The sequence below is a fragment of the Hirundo rustica genome, chromosome 6, assembly GCF_015227805.2.
Source record: "Hirundo rustica isolate bHirRus1 chromosome 6, bHirRus1.pri.v3, whole genome shotgun sequence".
In the NCBI taxonomy this organism is placed as follows: Eukaryota; Metazoa; Chordata; class Aves; order Passeriformes; family Hirundinidae; genus Hirundo; species Hirundo rustica.
In genome coordinates this window covers 33,797,709-33,821,301 of record NC_053455.1, presented here as the reverse complement: position 1 = coordinate 33,821,301, position 23,593 = coordinate 33,797,709, and the positions used below count along the sequence as shown (strand labels likewise).

General features: G+C 41.0%; 1 protein-coding gene across 1 annotated transcript; it reads left to right on the top strand.

Annotated features, from left to right (window-relative positions):
* The first annotated feature begins 85 nt into the window (after positions 1-85).
* On the top strand, positions 86-8,296 carry GREM1 (gremlin 1, DAN family BMP antagonist). Its single transcript, XM_040066787.1, has 3 exons — positions 86-97; positions 1,084-1,149; positions 7,613-8,296. The coding sequence occupies exon 3, from the start codon at positions 7,614-7,616 to the stop codon at positions 8,166-8,168; it is 555 nt and encodes a 184-aa protein (XP_039922721.1). The 5' UTR covers positions 86-97; positions 1,084-1,149; position 7,613; the 3' UTR covers positions 8,169-8,296.
* Positions 8,297-23,593: the final 15,297 nt, after the last annotated feature.

Genomic DNA, 23,593 nt, shown 5'->3' with positions numbered 1-23,593 from the left:
GCAGATTCGGGGTCCGCGTTCGGGCAGCTGCAGCGCAGAGAGATTCCCCGGCTACTGCCGGGACCGGCTGGATCCGCCAAGCGCTCAGCCCTCGCCGGTTTCTGCCTACTTTCGAGCGAGCCGTGGGACCCTGTGGGGGCTGGCTCTGCCCCCGCGGCCGCCCCGACGGTGGCGCGGCCCGGGCCGGCCCCGCGCTCAGCCCCGGCGGGACGCGCCGCTGCTTCGCCGTCCCTGCCCCTGGCGGGAGGCTTGAGGAGCCCTCCGACCCCAGACACGGTGACGGGACACCCGAGCTGTCTCGTCTCTTGCGGGCCAAAGAAAAAACCAACCCCCATTCCCCAAAAACCCTCAGTGATAGAGCCATGAGCGCGGGGCTGCGGATCGGGAGGCACGGTTTAACACCCTCTGCACACAGACACGACCACTGAGTTGTTTTTTGTTTGGTTTTGTTAGTTTTGTCTTTTTTTTTTTTTTTTTTTTTTTCCCCAAATCTGCAAAATTGCCGGTTATTGCAGAACCTCAGAAAGCGAATTTGTAAGAGGGAGGGCCGCAAAGGCGGCCGCCTCCCTCCCGGCCGAGGCAGGCTGGTCAGGGGCTCCCCGCAGCGGGCCCGCTCGCCCGGCCGGCTCAGGGGCAGGGAAGCGCCCAGCGTGCACGGAAGGGCGGCGGAGGCGGCGGGAGGGGGGTAGGATTTAATTCTTCTTAACTGTCATACTTTAATGGGGATGGAAAATGTGAATTTTCTGTGCATTCCAGGAACAATTCCTTGGGGTGGTGACCTTTAGCACCGATTCTCTGAAGACAGGAAAGTAGTCGAGTGTTTTATCTGGATGACTGAAAGCTTTCCCTGGTGGAAGTTTATGGAAGTGTTAAAAGGGGCGGATAACACGGGCTTTGGAGGCGCTTGTCCAATGATCTGGAGGGGCTTGGAGAGCAGCTCTCAGCTGGCAGACATTTAAATGGGAGACAGCTCGGCGCTGCTGCAATTTGTAGGCAGGATCTGACACTCTCTCTCTCTATGGACTCCCGGGCAGCTTCGAGCTCCCACGCCACCCGCTCCACCGAGTGACCCACCGGGCACAGCCCCAGGCCGAGCCGAGGAGCCACCGCCGCCGAGCCGAGCCCCGCCGAGGAGCCGCCGCCGCGCAGGTGAGCCGGGACGCGCCGTGCGCGCTTACAGCGGGGGCACAAACGGGTCCGGCGGCCGCGGGCTCCGGCCTGTCTCTGTGGGAGGCAAAATTTTAAGCTCTCTATCCTACCTTCAGAGAGGGGCAAGGAAAGGAGCCGTTCACCGGTGTCTAGCAAAACTCCAGGGCGTTACGCCCGTCCCTCCTGTCAGCGGGAGAGGGGAGAGCCGACCTTCCCGCCGCAGTGCTGGCAATTAGGGCGCCGTCACATCTCTTTCCCCTCACAATCACGGGCACTGCAAAAGGCCCGTTAGCTCTGCCTCTCATCTCCGCCTACAGCATCACTCCCGACAAATTGGATTCGGCGCCCACCCGAGACACGGAAAAATCCCGGCCCGGCCTTTGCACGGAGCGGGGCGGGGGCAGATCTCCAGGTGCCAGCCCCATCCTATCTCGTCCCGTCCCGCCGGGCTGCCCTGTACGAGGCCGCCCAGCCTGTGGCTCTGCCCTGGCTCTCCTTTGCAAATCTCCGCTCCTCGGAGGAGCGTGCTCCCGGTACCTCAGGAGCTCTCGGGGCGGGGTGCGTGCCAGCGGGGTCGGGTGCGCAGGCTCCGCGCCGGCAGCGCGCCCGTGGGCAGCCTCGGGCGGGACCGGACCGGACGGGACGCGGCTCCACCGCATCCCTCGGCGACCTCCGCCGTCTCTCCGCCCAGCCCTCCCACCTGACTCGGAGCCGCGGGAGTTTTGTCGAGCGCTCGGCTCCGTGCGTCCGTCGGCCACCGCTCCCCTTCCCCGCGCTGGCAGTCCCGCGGCCCGGGGCCGGCGGCACAGCTTGGCGCAGGGCTTTTTCCTCCTGGAGAACGCCTGCTTGCTTGCCCCGTTTCCATACGATCCCCCGGGGTCTTAGCAGTCCCTTCAGCGAGCTCCTCCTCCGTTGGGTTAACCTAGACGGCGGCCGAGCCCCATGGCAAGAGCCGGTCGGTGTCGCCAGCAGCCGCCAGGAGCGTCCACGCCCCCGAGGAGCCGCGCCGAGTCGCTCCCGGCCGTGCCAGGCCAAGCCGAGCCTGCGGTGTGTCTGGCCGCCGGCGATGCCCGCGGCGCAGCCGGGCTGCGCTCGGCGGTGATCCCGTTTTACCTCAGCGCTGCGGCGGGGCGCTGCTGCCCGGCGGCCGTGCGGGGCTGGGAAGCTGCGCGCTCCCCGGCCCGCTGTGCTGGGCCCCAGCCGTCCCTCCCCGACCGTCGCCTGCCGCCTCACTCCTGCTGTCCCACTCGTGGCTCCTCTCGGCGGAAGACTGGGAAGCGAGACACAGCGCTGGGGAAACTCCTTCTGCACAGACGGGCCCCTGAGGCACCGGCGCGCGTTTGGCTCTCTCTCCCTGCTGCTGACAGGACGCCGGGTTTAGTCAGGCGTTTCGTGAGCGGCGGCTTTTGGGTGCAGGGCCAGTGGCGGGCCCAACCTCAGCTGCCCCGGAGCCAGCCCGGCGACCCGTGAGCTGCAGAAGCGCTTTGCTTCTGGCCCGCTCCTCTCTGAGCCCAGCAAGCCCGGGAATAACGAACCAGCGTGCGCTGGGTCTGTGCCTAAGTGATAAAAGGCACCGATCACCGTAGCTCTCTGCTCTTCTTTAGCATTCAGCGCCAAGCTGTGCTAAAGCATTACTATTTTTTTTTTTCCTCCTCTCGGCAATGCTACCCAGAAACGCGTAGCTTCTGCTGAAGACTTTGGCGCTCAGGGCAGTGCAGAGAGGAGCAAAGCTATTCCGGTTGTTTTAGGGCTCCATGAGGAAATGTGTCTGAAGGGAGTTTCGCTCTAGGAAGCTGGGAGCTGTCAGGCTGCGTGGGCGTCTTCAGGCAAGGCAAACTCGGGTTTGGTACCGGCCGTGGTCTCCATGATGTTCAGCCTTCCTGGAGTCCCATAGGATGTCCTGCAGAAAAATAGTTTCTTAGACGGGGAATTCTCAAGGTTTGGTTGGTTTGTTTGTTTTAAAATTGCTGCCTACGCTCCTTGTGTGTCTCAAAACCCCCGTCTTTATGACTCTCAAGAAGAAATTTTCAGAAATGTAAATGTCTCCAAATTCTATGAAACACAGATGTTAGTTTTGCTGTCTTGATTTCAGAAAGAAAATACAGTTCTCTGGGAACTGCCACTACCATGATTTTTAATATTTAAAAATGCAGATCTATGAACTATGAAAACATTACATAAGAGTGTTTCTCTAATTCAGATGTAATATGCGAGGCATAAAATTATTCTGATCCTTTGGGACATAAACCACTTCTATTTTTGCAGCAGTCAAAGGGATTGTGTTTTGTGTCTTTCTTTGTCTTGTATTTGAAGTCCACCAAATAATTGGGTTTGGGGTTTTTTTAGTTCTTCATCAGATTATTTTTCATGTTTTCTGTGAAGCAGAGGAGTCCACGGCTCATCGCAATATTTTCTTAATAAAAGGGGTTTACAGATGAAGTTACAGGCCTGTTAAGATGTGTGACAATTTGGCTGTATATTTCAACCAGGTTTCCATCCAGTTATTTTAAACAAGTTGCGGTGTGCTAAAAATGTCAGTAACTTTCTGACTCTTCCTATGAACTCATAGGGAAATTCTATGAGCTGACATGTGGAGATCCTTAATTGATAGCAGAAAATGTATAAATGAAAAAAATTACAGCTTAATTGTATGAAATGGTAAACCTGAAGGCATTTACATTTGTCTCTCAATAGTTGCTAGTATTAATCCACACATTTCTTAATCTGTTTTAGATGATGAGATCTCAGGCTCTAGATAAACCACATATGAAGTGATATGAATGTTAGGGCCCAATTCTGCTCCTGTTTGAAGTCAGCAATAAAACTTCTTTTTGGCTTTAGGACTAAGAGCTTACAGATGATGAAAAGTGGAACTCAGCAGTAAAATATGGAAAGAATAGAGTTTTGGAGTATTGTATTACTTTTAAAAAATAAATATTAATTCTATCATATCTCTCTGGATCTGAATGAAATGACGGAGTTGATCATTTTGGTTATGGTCATCTGTTTGTTCAAAGGATTCTCAAATGAATGCTCAAAAGGATTTCTGGTTATGCCAGCATAACAGCCAGTTAGTATCAGGTAATGAAAGTTTTGCAGAAATGTGGAATATAAGCTTTTACAGCCTGATTCTCACAGCTGCAGAGCTATTACTTCTGCAGAATTATGACTGTAATGAGGAGAAAAAGCTTTAACTTCAGGAGAGATTTCTCTTCAGTAAAACTTTGGGTATAGTAACACTGGTTTTAGTTACTTCTACTGTCCTCTTCTGTGTTCTACTTTTTTCAGTAATAAAAAAACCCATTAAGGAAACATTCACAACTGCTAACTCATAGATAGATGAACCACTTCACTTCCTAGTGTAAGCAAAGGTGTCATCTTCTCTCATAAGCAAAAGCATTGGTTGCCCTTGGACCAGAGGTGCTGCAGCGTGCCCATACTGCATTTTGGCTTCTTGCCTTCCTGAGGCATACCACCTCATTTTCCTTTGTATTTTACATTTTAAAAATTAAATCTTAATTTTAAAATAAAATTTTAATCAGTTATTTTAAAAAATATTTTGCTTAGCTGCTGTGGGGATCCTGAAGTTCACACAGCCCCTCCTGTATTTAACCTGTATTTATCCCTAGATTACTGGATTACTTTTAGATTTGTGTTTTGGAAGTGACCATAACAAATGTTTCTGCTGAGTGGCTAATTTTCATTTGAGTTACAATTTCTTTTATGAGCATGTAATGCAGTTTCCACCTTTAAGGCTGGAAACCAACCCAGTGAAAAATTACCTTCTTTACAGTTTAGGATTACATTGAAACACATGCTTGCATTTCCTTAGGGATAAGCATGGGCTTAATAAAGTTGCATGAATCTGGGACGCAAAACTTACAATAGTATATATTACTATGAAATTTCCCCCAAAATTCCCATCCCAGAGTATACCTCATTTTTGTAGGAATAGACCTTGCTGTGTCATTGATTGCACATCTATGTGGGAGAAAAAAAAAAAAAAAAAAGAAAACAATGTGGAGGTAATCAGTTTTAAAAATAAAAGTAGCCCAGGAATGGGCATGTTGCTGAAACCTCATCCAAGTTGTGGAACCCTAAATAAAATAAACACCTGAAGTTTTCCAGCACTGCTTACAACCTAGCAATTTATTTTCGACTTCATGCAATCACTTTTTTTTTTTTTTTTCTTTTCTTTTAAGACTCTGGCACCATGTTGAGTAAATAAAGTGCATATTAAAATACTGGTGACTAGACAGTCGCCAGAGAAATAGGAATAATTTTGGAAGAAATCATTCTGATGTCTTGAGGGAATAAGCAATAGTTAATCGTTCTTTGAAAACTTATTTTTAAGACAAAATTAAAATGAAACGTGTGTAAATAATATTCAGGTTGTAATAAAGATGAGGAAAACCAGCAAATGTGAAGTCCAGGCTGGCACCTGAAATTATGCCGCTTTATTCCTTAATTAGAATTCCCAGCTTATTTTTGTCTATGTCTCTATAAGCCTTAAGGTTATTAAAATTGCATGTTCCATACCATATTTCATTTAGATACTAACAGCACCCCATCCAAATTGTCTGTTGGAGTCAGCAATTGTGTCATTCTTAGACCCCGAAGCATGCAGCTTCTGCCAAGCATAGGACACGGTGGTGCACAGATTACTGAAATGAATGCGTACATCTATGATATATCAGGAACTCCAGGTGCTCTAACAATCTGCCGACAAACACTAAAAATTATAGGTCCACAAGCAGCTCCGTGAACGTAGTGGGACCCCCTGTGACACTTTTTTACTTCAGGAATTCCTCTCCCAATCCATTTGATGAGAAAGGCTGTTTGAACAGCATAACATTTATTTCCTCCATGTGACTGGAAAGACCTAATAACTGAGAAATTAGCAGTTATCTTTTACTGCAAGTAGTACTTACCCTGAGCCTCTGCTGAGTCTCTAGGTGGCCCTCACAGCATTGGCATTTGGCTGCTTTCCTGCCTAGTTGTGTGGTCTCAGGCAGAGCGGATGAAGCCGTCCAGGACCGTGCCCATGGTTTCACATGTTTCTCGGGTAGTAGCACAAGCAGGACTCTTCAATTCATATACTTTTTTTTTTCCTGATAAACTGATAAAGCAGGTCAAATAAGGGATACAACTGCAGCACTCCAAGCAGGTAGAAAACACTTACGTCCTCAACATTTTTTTTTTCACAGTCCTTTCCCTTTTTAGTGCCAGTGCCTCTCCACTGTTTTAGTGTTTTGTTGCAATTAGTTGCTCATTTTTGGTGCCTTCTTCCATGCTGCCATGGGGAGGGTCCCTCAGAGACTTATTCCCTCATCTGTCTGTCTTGCGACCACATAGCTCCTTTCAGAAAAACTGGGAGACCATGGTGCTTCTGGAAGGGGGAAGTGTGACGCTGATGAGTTTCTTCTGTGCCGGTTGGTGTTTTAAGCTGACTGAACAGCCTCAAGAACTCACACATTTGGGAAGCAGCAGAAATGGTGGAATAAGGGAGGAGAGAAAGGCTGTTCTACGCAATAATTAGGTTTGGAGCTGCCATACAGTTTTGAAGGACCTGATCATTTCAACTGCACTTCCTGAAGTGGTCTTTTTTGTGTGCACAAACTCTATGATACTACATATAATTTAGAAAATTCTGTCCTCTGACAAGATCATTCTGTGTAAAATGAATAAAATTTAGGGATCTGAAAAATTCTTAGCACTGTGATTGCATCTGTATTACTTCCACCAAGGATTCAGAGTAATGTGCGAGAAGATGTAGTTTGAAATGATAAGATGCATCTCTTTTAACCTATACCTAAATATTCTTTCATGTTAGTTGCCTGGCTTGTTGCCCATCTCCCAGCTTAAGCATCATTACACTCAGATACACTGGACCCCTTTAGAGGTGCAGTGTGACAGAGGTTGGGAAGCTGTAAAACAGGCTACAGGTGTATACAGCATATACATGGACTGAGACTGTACGTTACACAAGGAGCTGTATAAAGTTTCTGAGACTGATTAAGGAACAAATCTAGATTGGTCTGCTGAGACAAAGACTTTAGCCCTCTGGAATTGTAGATACACAGCTGTGTTATGTAAATGAATCCTTGTGTAAGGTAAAACTTGTTCTTCCACCGTTGTAAGTCAGGAGCAATCTTCCTATATGTCAGTGAGCTATAAGAAGGGAATGAGAACTAGGGTAATGCACATGGAGAAAAGAGCTGGAAAAAGATGGAGGACACACAGACAAAATTCTGTTTGGGCTTACTTTCAATGACTCGATTTGAAAGCTTTCATCACTTGGTAATTTGGAAACAGCTTTCCAGCTGGTACGGGCTTGAATGCTTATTTTTTTATAAGTGTGCACACATTTCTTTTATAGAACTGAAAACTAACTGCATACCTGGCTTCTGTTGATGTCTGAAATCCACAACTGTGCTTTATTTCCTCAACTTCCTTCATACAGGATGGTCCGCACACTGTACGCCATCGGCACCTTGTTTCTCCTGATGGGATTTCTGCTACCAGCGGCTGAAGGGAGAAAGAGGAATCGTGGATCTCAAGGTGCTATCCCTCCTCCTGTCAAGGATCAGCCCAATGATTCAGAGCAAACGCAGACACAGCAGCAGTCAGGCTCCAGGCATCGAGAGCGAGGAAAAGGCACCTCGATGCCTGCTGAAGAGGTGCTGGAGTCTAGTCAGGAGGCATTGCACATCACTGAGCGCAAGTACCTAAAGCGGGATTGGTGTAAAACCCAACCCCTCAAACAAACTATCCACGAAGAAGGCTGCAACAGTCGTACCATTATCAACAGGTTCTGCTATGGCCAGTGCAATTCCTTCTATATCCCCAGGCACGTCCGCAAAGAAGAAGGCTCCTTCCAGTCTTGTTCCTTCTGCAAGCCCAAGAAATTCACCACCATGACTGTTACACTCAATTGCCCCGAGCTTCAGCCCCCAAGAAAGAAGAAAAGAATCACCCGAGTTAAGGAGTGCCGATGTATATCTATTGATTTGGACTAAACTGAGAAAACCTAGCAATTGCACTCTTGAGTGTATGCAATCACTGCCAGTGTGAGAGTGAGTGGCATGAACTAGCCTACCTTCAAGGCTGGGCAAAACTGAAAGGGACCTAGTGAATTACCCTAAAACAAGCAAAACCCCCCCAAAAAGAAAGAAAAAATTAATGTAAGGAAAGGGGGTGTGGGTGTGTATGTGTTTAAGGGAAAAAATGGATATGGACAAGCAAATGCATGAATGTTCACCACAAAAAAAACCCCCAAAACAAACCAACAAAAAACCCACAAAACCCCACAACCCTTCTCCCCCCCCCGCCCCCCCCCAAAAGCCAAACAAAAAACACACCCCAAAACACACAGGGGAAAAAAAACCAACCCCGACATAAAAAACCCAGCGGCATGAGATATTAAAAAACCCTTATTTACCCATAGTCATGAACTAGGTTTCCTAATTCATGTGTATATTCACATTTTTGCCGCTTGCCGGGAAAGTGGAGCTGTGGCTTTTGCGAATGTTCACCTTTGTACTATTTGCTTTTACTGTATTACGTGAAACATCAAAGTGAGAGGACAATATATTTCAAAGCATGAATCTATTCTTACATAAGAAATAGACAAAGAGCAATTTAAAGTGTAGCACAGCCATCACTGAAAATAGAAGCTGTGTTGGGAGTTTGTAACATACTTCTTCAAAAAAAATAGCTGTAATCCAAAAGCCATGTCTGGAGAACAATGGGGGGATGTGGGAGTGCTGAAAAGTCAATATAGGTGGATGGGAAACAGATCTACAGCAACTTAGAAAGCAAAAGGTCAAAGCAAGTAGACTGGGAGAGTACAAAAGGGAGTAGAAAAAGGAAAGATATATAAATAGGAAAACACAGAGGAAGAGATACTGTCTTCTGTTTACGTTTTGCTTTAATTTATATACCTAGTCATATATTACATAAATTAAAAAGAAACTATATACAAGGCTATAAATATACTTCTGAATTCTGATGGCTCTCTAAACCAAACAGAACCCATTCTTATGCCACTAGATCCATTTGATGTCTTGTATTTCTGATATCAGTTATTCTTCATATCTACATATATATGTATATGCAGTATCTTTTAGGCAGTGGTATCTGTACATACATGCAATGAGTGTGCCTACTTCATTGTGTGTATCCAAACTCCTCTTTTTCACACACATTTGTAACCACAGCACAAAAATCTTGCTAACCAAGATCAAGTACAGAATGGCAGTAATTTAGTACATAAAGAGCAGAGCAAAAATTAAAACAAGCATCATGTGACTGCAAAAGCAATAACCACACAAGAGACAAAAGACACGACATTCATAACTAGTAAACATTGCATTGTTATTGTTATTTTAGCTTTGCCACAGGCATGCAGTTTGTTGAAACAGAGATGCAGAACTTTGCCAGCAATGATCCTCTTTTTATATCTTTTACCACAGACTTGCATTTAAACTGGATTTGGAGTTAGTAAAGAGAATTTCCTGAAAACTTAGGGCTGACTGCCCCTCTCATTTGTGGGGGGAAAAAACATAAAAGGGGACACGCTACTTCTAACAGCTCGATGAATCTCACCTGTGAGGTTGTCTTTCCTTCAGGCTTAGGAGTTTAAAATTGATCAGGGCTGTAAAGTTTGGCAAGAGCACAGAAGGTCCTACAAAAAAGTTAGTTTAATGAGGCGTGTCCTGGGGACTGGACCAGAGAGGCAGCCCATCCATGCACGTTGCCCTTGCTATCCTGAGCACTTGATGGTCCACACTTACTGCATGACGAGTCTTTGAGAGTACAGGACTCAGTTTCCCTGCTCAGCAGCAATATTTTCTAGCATCCACTATCAGTATAACTGTTCTCTGTCAAACCAGATGCCTCTCTCAGCCACAAGGGGATTATTTTAACATCATTTCTCGCCACAGAATGTTAAGGAAGACAACTCTGCCCTTAGTAACATGCCCAAAGGGAAAGATACATGATGAAGTGACATGTCGCAGATATGTCCTATGTGGCCTCATTTTATCCATTGTCCCACCTGTTATATAGTGCATCACACATTTATTGGTGATATCCTGCATCTCTACAACTCACCTGTTTTTGCTCTAAAATCCACTGCTGTGAGGTTTGTGTTTGTAAAATTAAGTGATTACAACTCGATTATTGGTATTATTAAGATGCATTTCATTCGGTGTACTCTCACTCAGCAGTTTGACATGTCTTAATGGATTTTAAAATCCAGTTTTAAAATCTGGAATTATAGGAGGTAAGTTTCCACTGTGTGGAATGTGAATAGTTAAACAGAAAAATATGGATATTTAATGTTATTATTAATTGAAATTCACTGATAATAGGCAGGGAATGTTTTCCTTTAAATTACTTTCTTGAGGGTTTTTTTATTGTTTTTTCCCAGGGGAAAGGGCCAATGTCAGTCATTGCTGGAAATTTTGTGCTAGCTTGGGTTTCTGTTCAAGAAATGGGAACTCCTTATGAATTATTTTTTCTTCATGGAAAGTTGACAGTAAAATTCACATTTTCTTTGACAGAGACTGCTATGTCCCTAAGCTCTTAGCTGTTAAGCAAAGCTCCAAACACTAGTGACTCCTTTAAGTTTCACCTAGAATTCTCAAGGAAAGTTGATAAAAGTATTCCAAATCTTTATGTTCTAAAACTGCTTGTGCATAGATCATGATGAAACTCCCTTTGAGGCAGATCCCCCTCACCCATGTAAATTTTATACAAAGAACTTCTATGAATTGCTAGTTATTGCCTGAGAGTAAGAAAGTTCTGCTAACTTACAATTATATGAGATATTTAATATCAACCACAATATGTATTTAAATGTCTGCTTTATTCTAAAAACAATGGACTATATAACCTAAGGCTGCAGTATTTTCATGCTCGGTCTCACAAAGCAAAACTTGGTTTAAAATGAAGTTTTAATTATTTTGTAACTGAATAGAATTGGAGTTTTTTCTTCCCAGCATTTTGTACATCATTTTAACTACTAGTAACAAATAAATAAAATATCTTCTCTAGACTGTGTCTATTGTTGTTTGTTTTTCGGTTTTCTGTGGTTTTTCGGTTTGTTTTTTTTCCCCTTCCTAAAGTTTCCAGCTCTTTCTGAATCTGTTGTACTTTATCCTGACTTCTGTGGTTTCTCCTAATTATAAAAGGCTTTACATTATGACAATAAGACATAGAGACAAGCAGTGGCACCATCATTCAACACGGCTACTTCAGTAAGGTTTTTAAATGAGATCTGTCACTTCCCCCTCACCCTTCCACAATTTATAGAAGGAGAATCCCAGTCTTTGCTCACACTTTTCCCCTTGTAAACTATATAGTGGCAGTTCAAAATATAAATCAGCCTTGATTGTTGCAGAGTTAAACTTGGAGTTCACCTGCCTGCCTTACGTCTTATCTCATTTTAATGTCTAGCTAGCAGCTTGGTCCCACTTCTAGAAAAAAAGAGTAAGGAACACCTTTACAATACAGCATATTACAAGCTGCTAATAGGGACAGAGGAGATAAAAAAAGAACAGGAAGATTTTGCACTGCTGGCAGCGCATGTGCAAGACCAGGGTTGAGGAAGGACTGCAATCAGAGAGAACAGATTTCTTCAAACTTTCCACCCCTTTTGGTTTAGTCTTCCTTCATGTCTAGCTTTGTAGTGCTTCTAAAACTTACTGAAAAAATAGTAAGATTAGCTAAGAATCATTATTTTTGGAAGGTAATTGACTTTCTGGTCTGAGGTTCGGGCACGGTTGAGCAGAATACGTTTCCTTGAGAAGCTGTGCATATGTATCTTCATTTGAGTATTTAAACCAGAGGAAAAACCTCCTGGGCTTAGCTTTCTAGTGCTCCACAGTACCAAGGTCTTACTATTTATATAGTAACATATAATTTCATTTTATTTGTCCTACATATCAGCTTTGAAATGCAGATACCTCCCATGTGCTTTATAGTTAGTTACACTGATCAACAGAAGGTAAGAGAGAGAGAATTCACACACCTTAATCTGCTGTGAGGGGTGCAGATGGAAATGAGACCATCCTTTTCCCTGTCCCCAGCGAGACAGGCTGGATCTCTGTTGGGGGTTTCTGCGTGTGCTCTGTCGTCCATGTGCTGCGCCGTTAATTCGCAGCCGCGCTGTGAGACTGAGGCACCAGGAGAACGCCGGCTTTGCCGAGTGTGTGCTCCCATCTGAGCAGCAGATGTGCACAGTAGGTACAGTTGGGTCAACTGGACAGACAGCACCGTGGCTCTGCTCCAGCTGCTCGTCACCAGCGGTGCCTGGCTGGGAATGGGGACCTTGCCTTTGCAAAAATGATGTGGTAACTTCACCTTGTAATTTACCTTCTCCTGAGTGAAAATAAAAACAAACCAAACCAAAAAAACCCCGGACACAAACCAGACAAAAAAACCCACCACCAAAACAAAACCCCAATGCAAACAACAACAACAACAAAAGAAAAAAACGAAAAGGAGAATTAGCACTGCACCCAGGGGCCTGATGTTCCTTTTCCACTGTAGATGTAAACCTACAGGTTTTTGTTCCAATAGTTTTCCTGAAGGAAAACAACCAAGTGAAAAAAACTTAGGTCTTACTCACTCCAAATGACTCAAACCTGCCTTAGAAACCACTTCATTACTTACTGAAATACAACAGTCAATTCTGGCAGAACAACATCCACAATTTTTCCTGTTGTCCTGCTTACCTGAATGGTTGCAATGCACTAACCAAAGGGGAGAGGTGTATCATTTAAATTTTAAGGGAGTAAAAAATTTAATATGTATTTGTATTTAGCCAAACAATGGAGCTATCGCTTGTTCATATTTTTAATAACCATCAGATTTATTTTTTTCATCAGCTGAGACTGCAACCAGAAATTCCCAGCAATGCCCAAGTATCACAAAGAATCCCAGTGCAGATTTTTGATGCTACCTTATAATGCATCTACATAAAAACATCTGAAGCCTATCTGCACTGCCTGCCTGGAATGTAACTGATGACTTTAAGGTGCCCTTTCTCAATGCATGGCTTCTGGCTGCCTGAATTCTTCTAGCTTTCATGGGTCTGGGTGGAGGAGTACAGGACTTTTTAAACTGTCACTTGCTCCCTTTCCTATTACTTTATAAGTTTGGAAAATAAAATTCAGTATCCACTTTTTTTTTTTTTTTTTAAATAATAATCAAGGAGCAAGATATGAGAAACTCTATACTGACATAAAAAAAGATTATTTGGAATTGTGTTAAAACCCCCCAAATTTCTAGGTTGTGATAAACAATAACTCCTCCTTACTGTGGTACAGATGTATATCACATAGCTTGGGGGTGGATCAAATGGAAAAATTACACTGACTCACAATAAAAGTTCTACAAAGAAGATTTGAGCTTTCTACATTTGCATTTCTTTTTTAAAGAATGCCTTCTTGAAAAAAGTAATATTACAGTTCATATTACAAGAACAAAAAAGAACAAAGGTTAAAAAGGTCTCTCTCTCTCTCCAGAATATTTGAGAGCTATGTCTTACTTTTCTGCCTAGTAATATCAATATGGTTTCTGGCAATAAAGCAATTGGAAAGAATTAATGTGCAATTTACAGCTCATATAGGACAGAATACTCAAATTCATTAAATGTCATTTTATTGTATGGCATCACTACTGAGCACTGTTGAGATTTTTGATTCATATAATGATGAATTTGCAGAAAATATCATTTTTCTTTTAATTCAACTTTTGTAATTCAGTTTTTGAGGTGTAAGGACACATTACATTCTGTATTTAAGAGAAGAGACACTCTCAGTCTTAGCTTTGCATCAGTGCATTGTTCTATGCAGAGAATTAAAAAGTCATGCTATATAGATGTAACATAAATGTATTTATCTCTCTAAACAAGGTGTAAAAGCCAAGGTGTGCATTAGATATATTTAGAAGACTGAAAAATGTATATTGGATAAGATTATACATAAAACTATCGGCCACTGTGCCAAGTTTCTTAACACATTTTAGGAGCGATTAGTATGGAATAAAGTCAGCAATGACACTAGTTACAAGAGTAGTCACAACAAATTTGTTTTTAAGAATGGGGACAGGGTTTTATGTATTCAGTTAAGTTTATTTCTAGACAATTACACTTACTGGATGAAGTCTTGATGAACTTCTCTCTTTAGGATCTGAAGGACCTTGAATGTTCTTTCAAAACCAGATGTTCATGAGGAACATGATTTTTGTTGTTAATTTGTTTCAACTTCAAATGAATGAAGAGGCTAGAATTTGGGTGTTAAGTTAGATTTAGCAAATAAAAAGGAGAAAGAATACTATGTGTACAATGGAAATAACTTACTGAATGGATCTAAATCCTATGGTAGGTAATTTGATCTAATTTTTGCAGAAAGGCAAATGCCAGATGTTTGCTCCACTTTGATCTTAATAACACTTTAGGCTGCAGACAATAAGATTGGTTTAAAATTTATTGTCTCTTTGATTTCTCCATTCTAATGCTTTTTAAATTCTTTACACAAGACAGATCTATATATAGGCAACTGGGGTGGCATCAGAAGCATTGTGTACTTAAGACATTCTTGAAAACCTCAGTATGGAAGAGTGTTTGCTTTTTTATGCATCAAAACAAAGCCAGATTTTATACAAGCAACATTCAATTTTCATTTTATTATAATGTCTCTTTTATTTTGCGTATGAAGTTCTGTCGCATCTGTGGCACAGCTCCTTATATGCTTTTATCTTTCAATAACCTTATTAAAAGTCAAGACAATATATTAAATCAACATTAAGCAGCAGGAGTTGAAAGTTAAGCTAATCCATTCCTTTGCATTGGGAGTGTAATCTATGTAGATCTCTAATTTCACCATTGAGTTGCTTTTAGCGTTCTTTTTGTACAGAATACACTTTCTGAAAGGAGAGCTGCTGCTGAATGAGCACAAGTGAAAGCTTCTGAGGAACTATAACATCCAAGAGGTGTCCAACTTCCTTTCAGTCTGGATCTTCAAGTTCAAGGAGAACATTGCTCTGTGAATGCGAGTTGAACTCATCTTAGAGCTGCTTTTTAAGTGGTCTTAGGTTTCTCACAGGTTTTCTTGTATATTCGCTACTACTGAGAAATGGTGAAAAACCAGTAAGACTCAGAACAAACAGTAGAGCAAGAACAATGGTTAAAAGGAAATAGGAAGAAAAAAGCAGGCTGAATGTCTTATCATGATTCTCTGGCATAGTTCATACCCATCGTCCCTTAGATCCGTGCATGATGCCTCAGCAATTGGTTTCACTCTGCTCAGCTCAGTAGTCTGAAAGTTCAAAAAGTCAGAGTCAGTTTTTCTCTGAAAGAAATTCTGAACTTCTTCTGGTGATGAAAATGCCGTTGCTCAGCTAACTGAGAGAACAGCTAACCTGGCAGGTTTTCTTAAGCTGTCAGCCTTGATGGACTATCAGAAGTCAGCAGGCTCCCTACTCCTGTACAACTAAGTTTAGTTCTTGCAAATAACTCCTTTGTAAGCCAAAAGAAAAATTCCTTCCTTCAGAACCAAATATTTTAGCGCATTACCAGGGACAAAACATTATATACAGATGGACAAAAAGAAGTTCATCTCTTTCTATCACTTAAGCATAAGTGAGAAGATTTGCATTAACTCACCTCAGGGGAGAAGCTGGGTAAAACAAAAGGTTCTTCCAATGAGAATTGTTCAAATGCATATTCACATCTTTTCTTCCTTACCATTGCTGTAACTACAGACGAAAAAAAATCTTTATTTATCACTATTACATTACTATTACGTTTGCATGATTCCAAGGCACATTTTGCCAGTCCTCTCCTTGACGTGATATACAACCTGTGCCATTTCAGAAGAGGCCATTTGAAAAGAGTGGACAAGTAAGTCACAGAACACAGGGAGGTTTTAATGGTATTTGATTTCAGTGCAGAAGCACTGATTTCCTAAAAGGACACTGTTTTTCTATAAAGGCATGATGTTATGAGACTCTGAAATTTGCAACACTGGCTTTTGTGCATCATAGCTGAAAAGTGTACAAATGCTACACTGTGAAATTTAGTGGAAGACACACAAGGAAAGATTTTAGCCTCGACATTTATCTTTACTAACACATGAAACCACCTTGATCTGTTTTACTGTTGATGAAAAACGAAGGTAGTGTCTATTTCACAGGAGAGGATAGGAAGTAAGAGTCAGTGTGATGGATGGTGAAAAGAAACAGAGGGCAAGAGTGAAGAAATATGAGCGTCAGGTACTGATCTCAAAGATGAGGTCTAGTCTGCTGTCAGAATGTGTCTAAATAGCTTATTAATAACAGGAGAGATGTATTGGCATTAGTGTGAAAGGAGGAGTGTACTCAGTTTGTACTGCGTGGTCAGAAGTGAGCCATCTGCATAGAGTACAGTTTACATTTGTTAGCTATAAATAGACTACGCAAGTACAAATCAAGCACAGATCAATTCCTGTGAAAATAGTCACTTACTTCAAGGCATTTACCCAGCAGATAACACAGCAACAACTTCTACTATCTCTATTGAATCTGTTAAATTCACTCACAGAGGGCATAGCACGGCATTATGACACACTTCAGTGTGGCATAAAAACCCCAGAGAAGTTTTAACCTCATGAACTTGTTACAAATAATAATTTAATTGCAAAAGCTTGAAATTTATTCTTTGATTAGTATTAGTCAATAGATAAAACAAACCCCACTTTCTCCCACAGATGAAAATGAGGGTTCCCAGGGAAATATTTTAATCTTCTGTAAAGATTGTAAGCGCACCAGTTTAGGATGATGTCATTTTGTCTCACCAGCTCTCTTCCCATTTAACCTGTCAATCCCAACAGCAGCTCGATTTCCATCTGAGGTTGACATGCTGAGAAAAGGAAGACCAAAATCACTTGTTGAGGTGACACTGAAGAGTTTATGCTAAGGGGAACCCCTGGAAAGTGGGGTATTTACATCTTGCCTTGCTGGCAAGGGACTGAATTAAGGGAGGCCTGCAATACCAGGAATAAATCTGCAGGGCACCCTTGACAAGTTCAACAGCTTGCTGCTGAAATCTCTCCCTATCAGTGTCAGTACAACCAGAATCTCCTGGGAAGTAACCTGATTAATTATTACATGCCAGATATTTTAATGATATTTAGGGAATGCTTCAATGTTGCAGGTCTTTCTTGACTTAGGGACTTATGTTTCATCTCCAGTAACTTGCAATAAGTAAGTTTTTCTTTGATTTATTATTTATTTTCCAAATAAAATCAGTATTTGGCAACACTAATTAGTTTTGGTTCTGGAGTTTTCAGATTTCAGAGGCTTCAATAACTCAGTTTGCTGATGGACAGCATACTGCCTGATAGCTACGGAATAACAGGTTCTCCAATAAACTATGGATGGTGCCTCTGGGAATAAACTTATCATAGGGTCTATTCAAGTGAAATGCTATAAAGGAGCTACAGACTGTAACCTTACCTCAGGGCTCGGTGCAATGATGTGAAGTGTATACCTACAGTATTCATTCAGGTCAAAACAGCCTGGAAGCCTAAATTTTCCAGCTTCAGCCTTAGTCTGTTTATCTTTGCACAAACCCCAAACCTTAGAGCACAACCTCAGCCAGGATGGGTTTCATGCAGAGGACACAAGTGCCAAAGCCTGTAGGTAGGGCTGTGTTTGCCTTCCATAAGGTAAGGATGGAGTGCACATTACCCTCTGAGCTGAGATCGGATGTTACACCCCGAGGCACAGGTCAGCATGTCCGTCATGCACAGACAGGATCGTCTGCACCTCTCGGCTGGGGAGGGATGTTATTTTCTTAAGGAGCAGGATGTTATTCCTAGAGGTCTGCCCCTTGGTAGGGTCAAGAGTAATATTTTATGGTTAATGTTTATGATTAATTTTGGCTGTGGCCTTTCCTTTCAGAATTTGTATGGTGTCAGTTCAAGTTGGTAAGGGGAAAGCTTGACAAGGTTAAGGCGTGAACCGTATACTCACTTTTCCTTCCAAAGTAAATACTACAACAACAATGCACATGGGAACCAAGCAGCACATTCCTAAATCAAACCAGAAGATTCATACAGGGAACTGAAACAGTAGAGTCCAAGAGAGTGGGTTTTGCCTTCTTGTTTTTTTAGTCCAAAGGATACTTTTTCAGAAAGATGCCTTGGGAATTAGCTCAAAACAATCCCAGGAGCAAAAAGGGCAGTTTGGCATCAGATTTCTTGTGCTCACATTACTTAAAAATTAATATTGTCTTCACCCCCCATTCTCTCAAAACCACTGCAGAAGTAAAGTGACTGATTCTTAGATGTTTAATGCTGTTTCAAGGAAAGAACCTGCATCTCGATGTGATTCCATTTTAGACTGATTCTTACTTTTGCAAAATATCCCAATTAACTTCCCAACTTTGAATAGGGTCTTTAGATTCATATGCAACTTGTTCTCTTTTTAAGTATGTGAACTCAGAAACTGTTTTCCCTTCAGGTTTTTTATTCATGTTTCTCAACAGGCTTGCAAGTTGACTTGGTATGATATTTTAGAAGACACTTAAGACCAGAAGAGATGGGAAACTTCTTTTAAAATCTAAATTTAAGGTGGTTTTGTTGCAGGTACATAGCATATTGTCCCACAGCTAGCTTTCTGTGGCAATAACAGCAAACAGGAGAGCAGTGAGGAGAAAGAAATACTCCTGTGATATTGTGAAAACCTCCAAGAAGATACTACTGTATGTAAGCAATAAAGACAACTTCAGAAGTGTGTGCATGAAGCAGTCTCAGAAACCCATCTTGGATTTACATCACAATTTTGGAGTGTTGGAATGTATCATCCAAGGGGTGTGGTGGGGAAGATCATTATATGAGCGTTTCTGATAATGACTTTAATTCTGGATGAGAGGACAAGATTCTGGCCATGGCCTTGTCTCTTACTCATTCTTAGGAAATATTTTTTGTAATCAGAGAATACATCTCACATTGTGCTTTCCTTTAAAATTCTGAGAAATTTAAAAATCTTTAAAATCTTTAATATCACTGAACTTCAGAACCTAAGAGTAGCGATGTGATCTGTAAGTGAAACCCTATCATGAATGCATAGCCTTTCAGAACATTTGCATTGCACCACTGCACTTCTCAAAGTCAGGATTGCTATGGCTGCTATGAATCACACATAAATGAGCATTGTCAGCCTTCATACACACTTCAATGGAAATCAAAGATTCTCAAAGTAAAAAATAAAGGGGCATAACACACTTGTCTGATTCACAGTCAATGAACAGCCAAAAATACTGCTACAGATGCTGCAAGGGAGACTGGCAAAGAAAACTTTAAAACATCACGATATTTCCATTTTTTGAGGTTAATAAGAAAAGCAAAAGATAAAAAATATTGACCTCAGAATTTAAAAACGTTTCCCTTGACTCACATACATTTGGAGCTCCTTTGGAGCTCAATTGTCTATGGTCATTTGTGGGTTCAGGTTTTTGTAACAAGCTGATTTCAAGTTTTACTGCTCAGCTACTTACACATTTGTAGAATTCTCAATAGTTGATTTACACGATCTCGATCAGTTATGAATCATACAGTGGAGTTTTGTTCCTGGCTCTATGACTAATTGAATCTGAAATGAAAACTTGTAAGTACTAACATAAATACTTACAAGTGTGACCAAAAATACGGCTGAAAAATTTAGAGATCAATTACTGGAGCAATTTCAAATGGCTTAATCATTTCAGTCTTGGAATTTGCAGTTTGAATAAATCTTATTATTAGTAATGAACAAATCTTGGAGCTGGATAAATGCACATGAATCTAGCAATGGTTTCTTAAACAGAGAGGGAGAAAGAGGAAGAAAAATTTACAAAGAGGAAACAATGCAAAAGGGAAAAAAAGAAAGAAGTCTTAGAAGTCTTATGACACACTGTGACTGAAAATATTATTCCTCACTCACCCCTCACATTCTTTTTAAGAAGCTGCAGAGGGTTTTCATGAAGGCCCAGCATGCCTAAACAAGTTTCACTCAGAAAGAATAAGTTGTAAAAGTTAAATCACCACCCATTTCTTTTGAGCCTGTCTTCAGCTGTGATCTGTGGAGCTTTAGTTTCTCTTTTCAGGGGTAGATAAAACAGTACTGTAAGACCAAACTTGAAAACCCCTAACTTTTCCCAAGTGTCTGAGAATTGCCTATATAAGAACAGCATTTCTTCAAGCACCAGTCTGTATAGTAAATGACCTATATGCAACCCAGGAACTTCTGAAGCCCATACACCTGTTCATCCACAGGCTTACAGGAAAGATTTGGCACGTTCATTCATGTGCCAAAGATTGTCTGTAAGAAGCAAAAAGCCCTAGAGCAAATAGACACAATGAAATGTAACAATTATATAGAAAGCAATCTCAAGACTTGCAAACTGTTTTCAACACTTCTTTTGATTCTTACCAAAAACCTAGCATGCCTTTAAAGCCAGGTCTCCCATTTGGCTGGCTTTGAGGCTTGCACTTTTTTTTGCACCTGGAATCTCTTGGTTTGTTGACTTTGAGTAGTGGCACTCTGAAGAGCAAAGACTGCTTTGTTTTACCTACCTAATTCATCAATATTTGCATTGCTAATTTCATTATTTTGGAAAGGACCTTGGGATTAGTCTCGTGAAAGAGGTTAGAAATCCCCAGGCTGCTTTGATTAAAGTCTTTTGATCAACACAACTCAAATGCTCATTTGCTTTTAAATTATTTCAATAACTACAGTTATCCAGCTTTTACAGTTGATTTTGCACTAGCTGTCCTTTCCTGAACAATGCATATATGAAAATTTCATTACAGATTGATGAAATACAGTTATTAAATCTACAACAGGATCAATTTCTTTTGCCACATCAATAGCATAGCTTCTCTTAGACATATATATATATATTTAAAAAAATCTACATATCCATATATATGTATCTTTATATTTATATAAAGTAATTTTTAAATTGCCTGCTTTTATTTCCAGATTTAACCCCTGTGGATAAGTGGCTGTGATACTTACAGACATTAAACAATACCTCTCTGAAATTATTTAATTGTATAGATCTGCATTCTAATTAGAGGCAGAAATATGCTTTACAGTATTTTAAATCAGTGTATCTCAAATTAATTCTGTATTTATGAAGTAGTATTTTCAATAGCCCCAGAGCTGAAATACATTAACAAATAATAAATATTTCTGGATCATAGAAAATAAGATTTATGTCTGATGAGAGCTTTGTGTGTTCAGAAGAGTAACATTTATTTTAGACCTTCAGGATTCGTCTTACAAATCTGGACTTCTGTTCAACATGTATGTTATTATTCTTGGAAATAAATTTACTTTATTTGATGTAATTTTCTTCCTTGCATGTGGTGTTTTTCCTCTCAGAATAACATAGGCACCATTCTATGGCAAACACTGCTCTTTGGCTAGACGTTGTGCGTTGCTAAAAACATCCTGCATACAAAGAAGCATAAAGAAAGTTCAAGAACCTTTGGGCCCAAGGACCAATTTCAGGTTCTTAATTATTTAAATTAGTTGTTAACGTGAATAAACCATCTGTCGTCTGACATCCTGGCATATCAGGATTCTAAGCAAAAATGCTTATAAAGTCCATCTTTTCAGCAACACACCTTTTTTTTTTTGTCTCAGAGGATCATGAAACTAGACAGTAAATAATATGAGAAGGAACAGAGAGCAACTGTCTATAAGCTGGATTGCTTTGCTCAGTTACTGTTAATTAAGATGCTGTAACTAATTACATACTTGACTAACTGTTCAGTGCTTATCTCGATATTTCTAACACGCTCATCTAGTATGTCTTTATGAACTCACAGAATGGTTTGGGTTGGAAGGGATCTTAAAGATGAACTCATTCCAGCCTCCCTGCCATGGGCAGGAACACCTTTGCACTAGACCAGGTTGGTTCCTATGTGTTCTTTCCACAGAAAATAGATTGCAAACAGTTCTTCATATTTGGTTATTGTCTACACCTTGGTTATTGGGGGTTTTTTGCAATATATCTTCAATTCATCTATGTAGCTGAAATCTTGCTTAGATTCTTGTCTTCTCCAGCTTTTTCCATGATGAGAAATGCTGCTTTTTCAACCCAAAATCCATTGATCATGCTGCTGCAGATGTCCTGAGTTTCTCCACTCCCTCTTTTAACCTGCTGTGATTTTCAAGGTCCTTCATGGAATATATTTGCTCTTTATCTCTCTTAACACGATCACTCCAACCTCTCCTTGGCTAAGGATAAGGATTTTCAAACAAATACATTAAGAATGTTTTCAGAAACATCTAAGACCAAATCACAGTCTTCTGGCTTTAAATTTATGTGACGCGTGATGCTAAAATCCTGCTCCAAACTGCCTAAAATATATCTGTCTTTGGAGAGTTGCTGAGCATCCTGCTGAAGATGCTTCCAGTTTCTCTACTCCTCAAAATGGTCAGCTGCTGAATGAAATCACAGCATAATTTTCTACTCAAACTGTAACTGTTTTTTATTCTGGGAATACTGGAAAAAACACTCCACTAATGATAGTAAGATTTCCTACACTATCAATCTAATTATACAGGTAACAGTAAAATCTAGACAAAAATTGTAATTCAATTCATAGGTTTTTTTATTCCCCTAGAAAACAGAACACAATTATTAATATCTATAGACATAGATGATAGAAACCGGAGAGATACTATTTTATTATGACTGTGTGGGTAGTATGAGTTACTGAAAAGCTTTGCAAGATTATGCATCTGGAAATGTGACAAGTTGCCAAAAATGGGATGAGAATTAAAGGAAATTTACATCTTCAGAGGTTTGCAAATTGTTTCAGATGCACCCCCCCCCCCCAAAAAAAACCTTCAAGAAGCTGACATCAGTAAGGTAGATATTCAAATTCCTTGGAGAGCTGAGAAATGCTGTCTTTTTAAACAAGCACACTGAACCTGTGATATTAACTGTACCAGTAAAGCAGTGTAAATAAAAGAAGTTATTTAGACAGAATTTTTCAAACAGAGAAACCTACAGTATCCCAATAATATATTTTGTGTACAAAAAAAAATAGTTGAAAAAAATATCAAAAATACTGAGGAGGAAAATATAGTCTTTTATTTACAGTCAATGTCTCCTTAAGAATTTAGTTTAAAAATAAATACTCCATCCCACTACAGTAACTTTTACAAAGTCAATCACAGCACATAGGTTTTCGAGAAAACTGTACTTTCAGATACACAGTAGAAACACACACACGCACACATACACACACACACACACACACATATACATAATTACAATGTGGAGGGGGGGAAAAGCACCTGAATTTATTTAACTTATTCTTTTAAGACATTTATAACATCTTTAATCAAGAACTATTCAAAGGACTTTAATTCTGAAAACCAAAAAAAGCTAAAC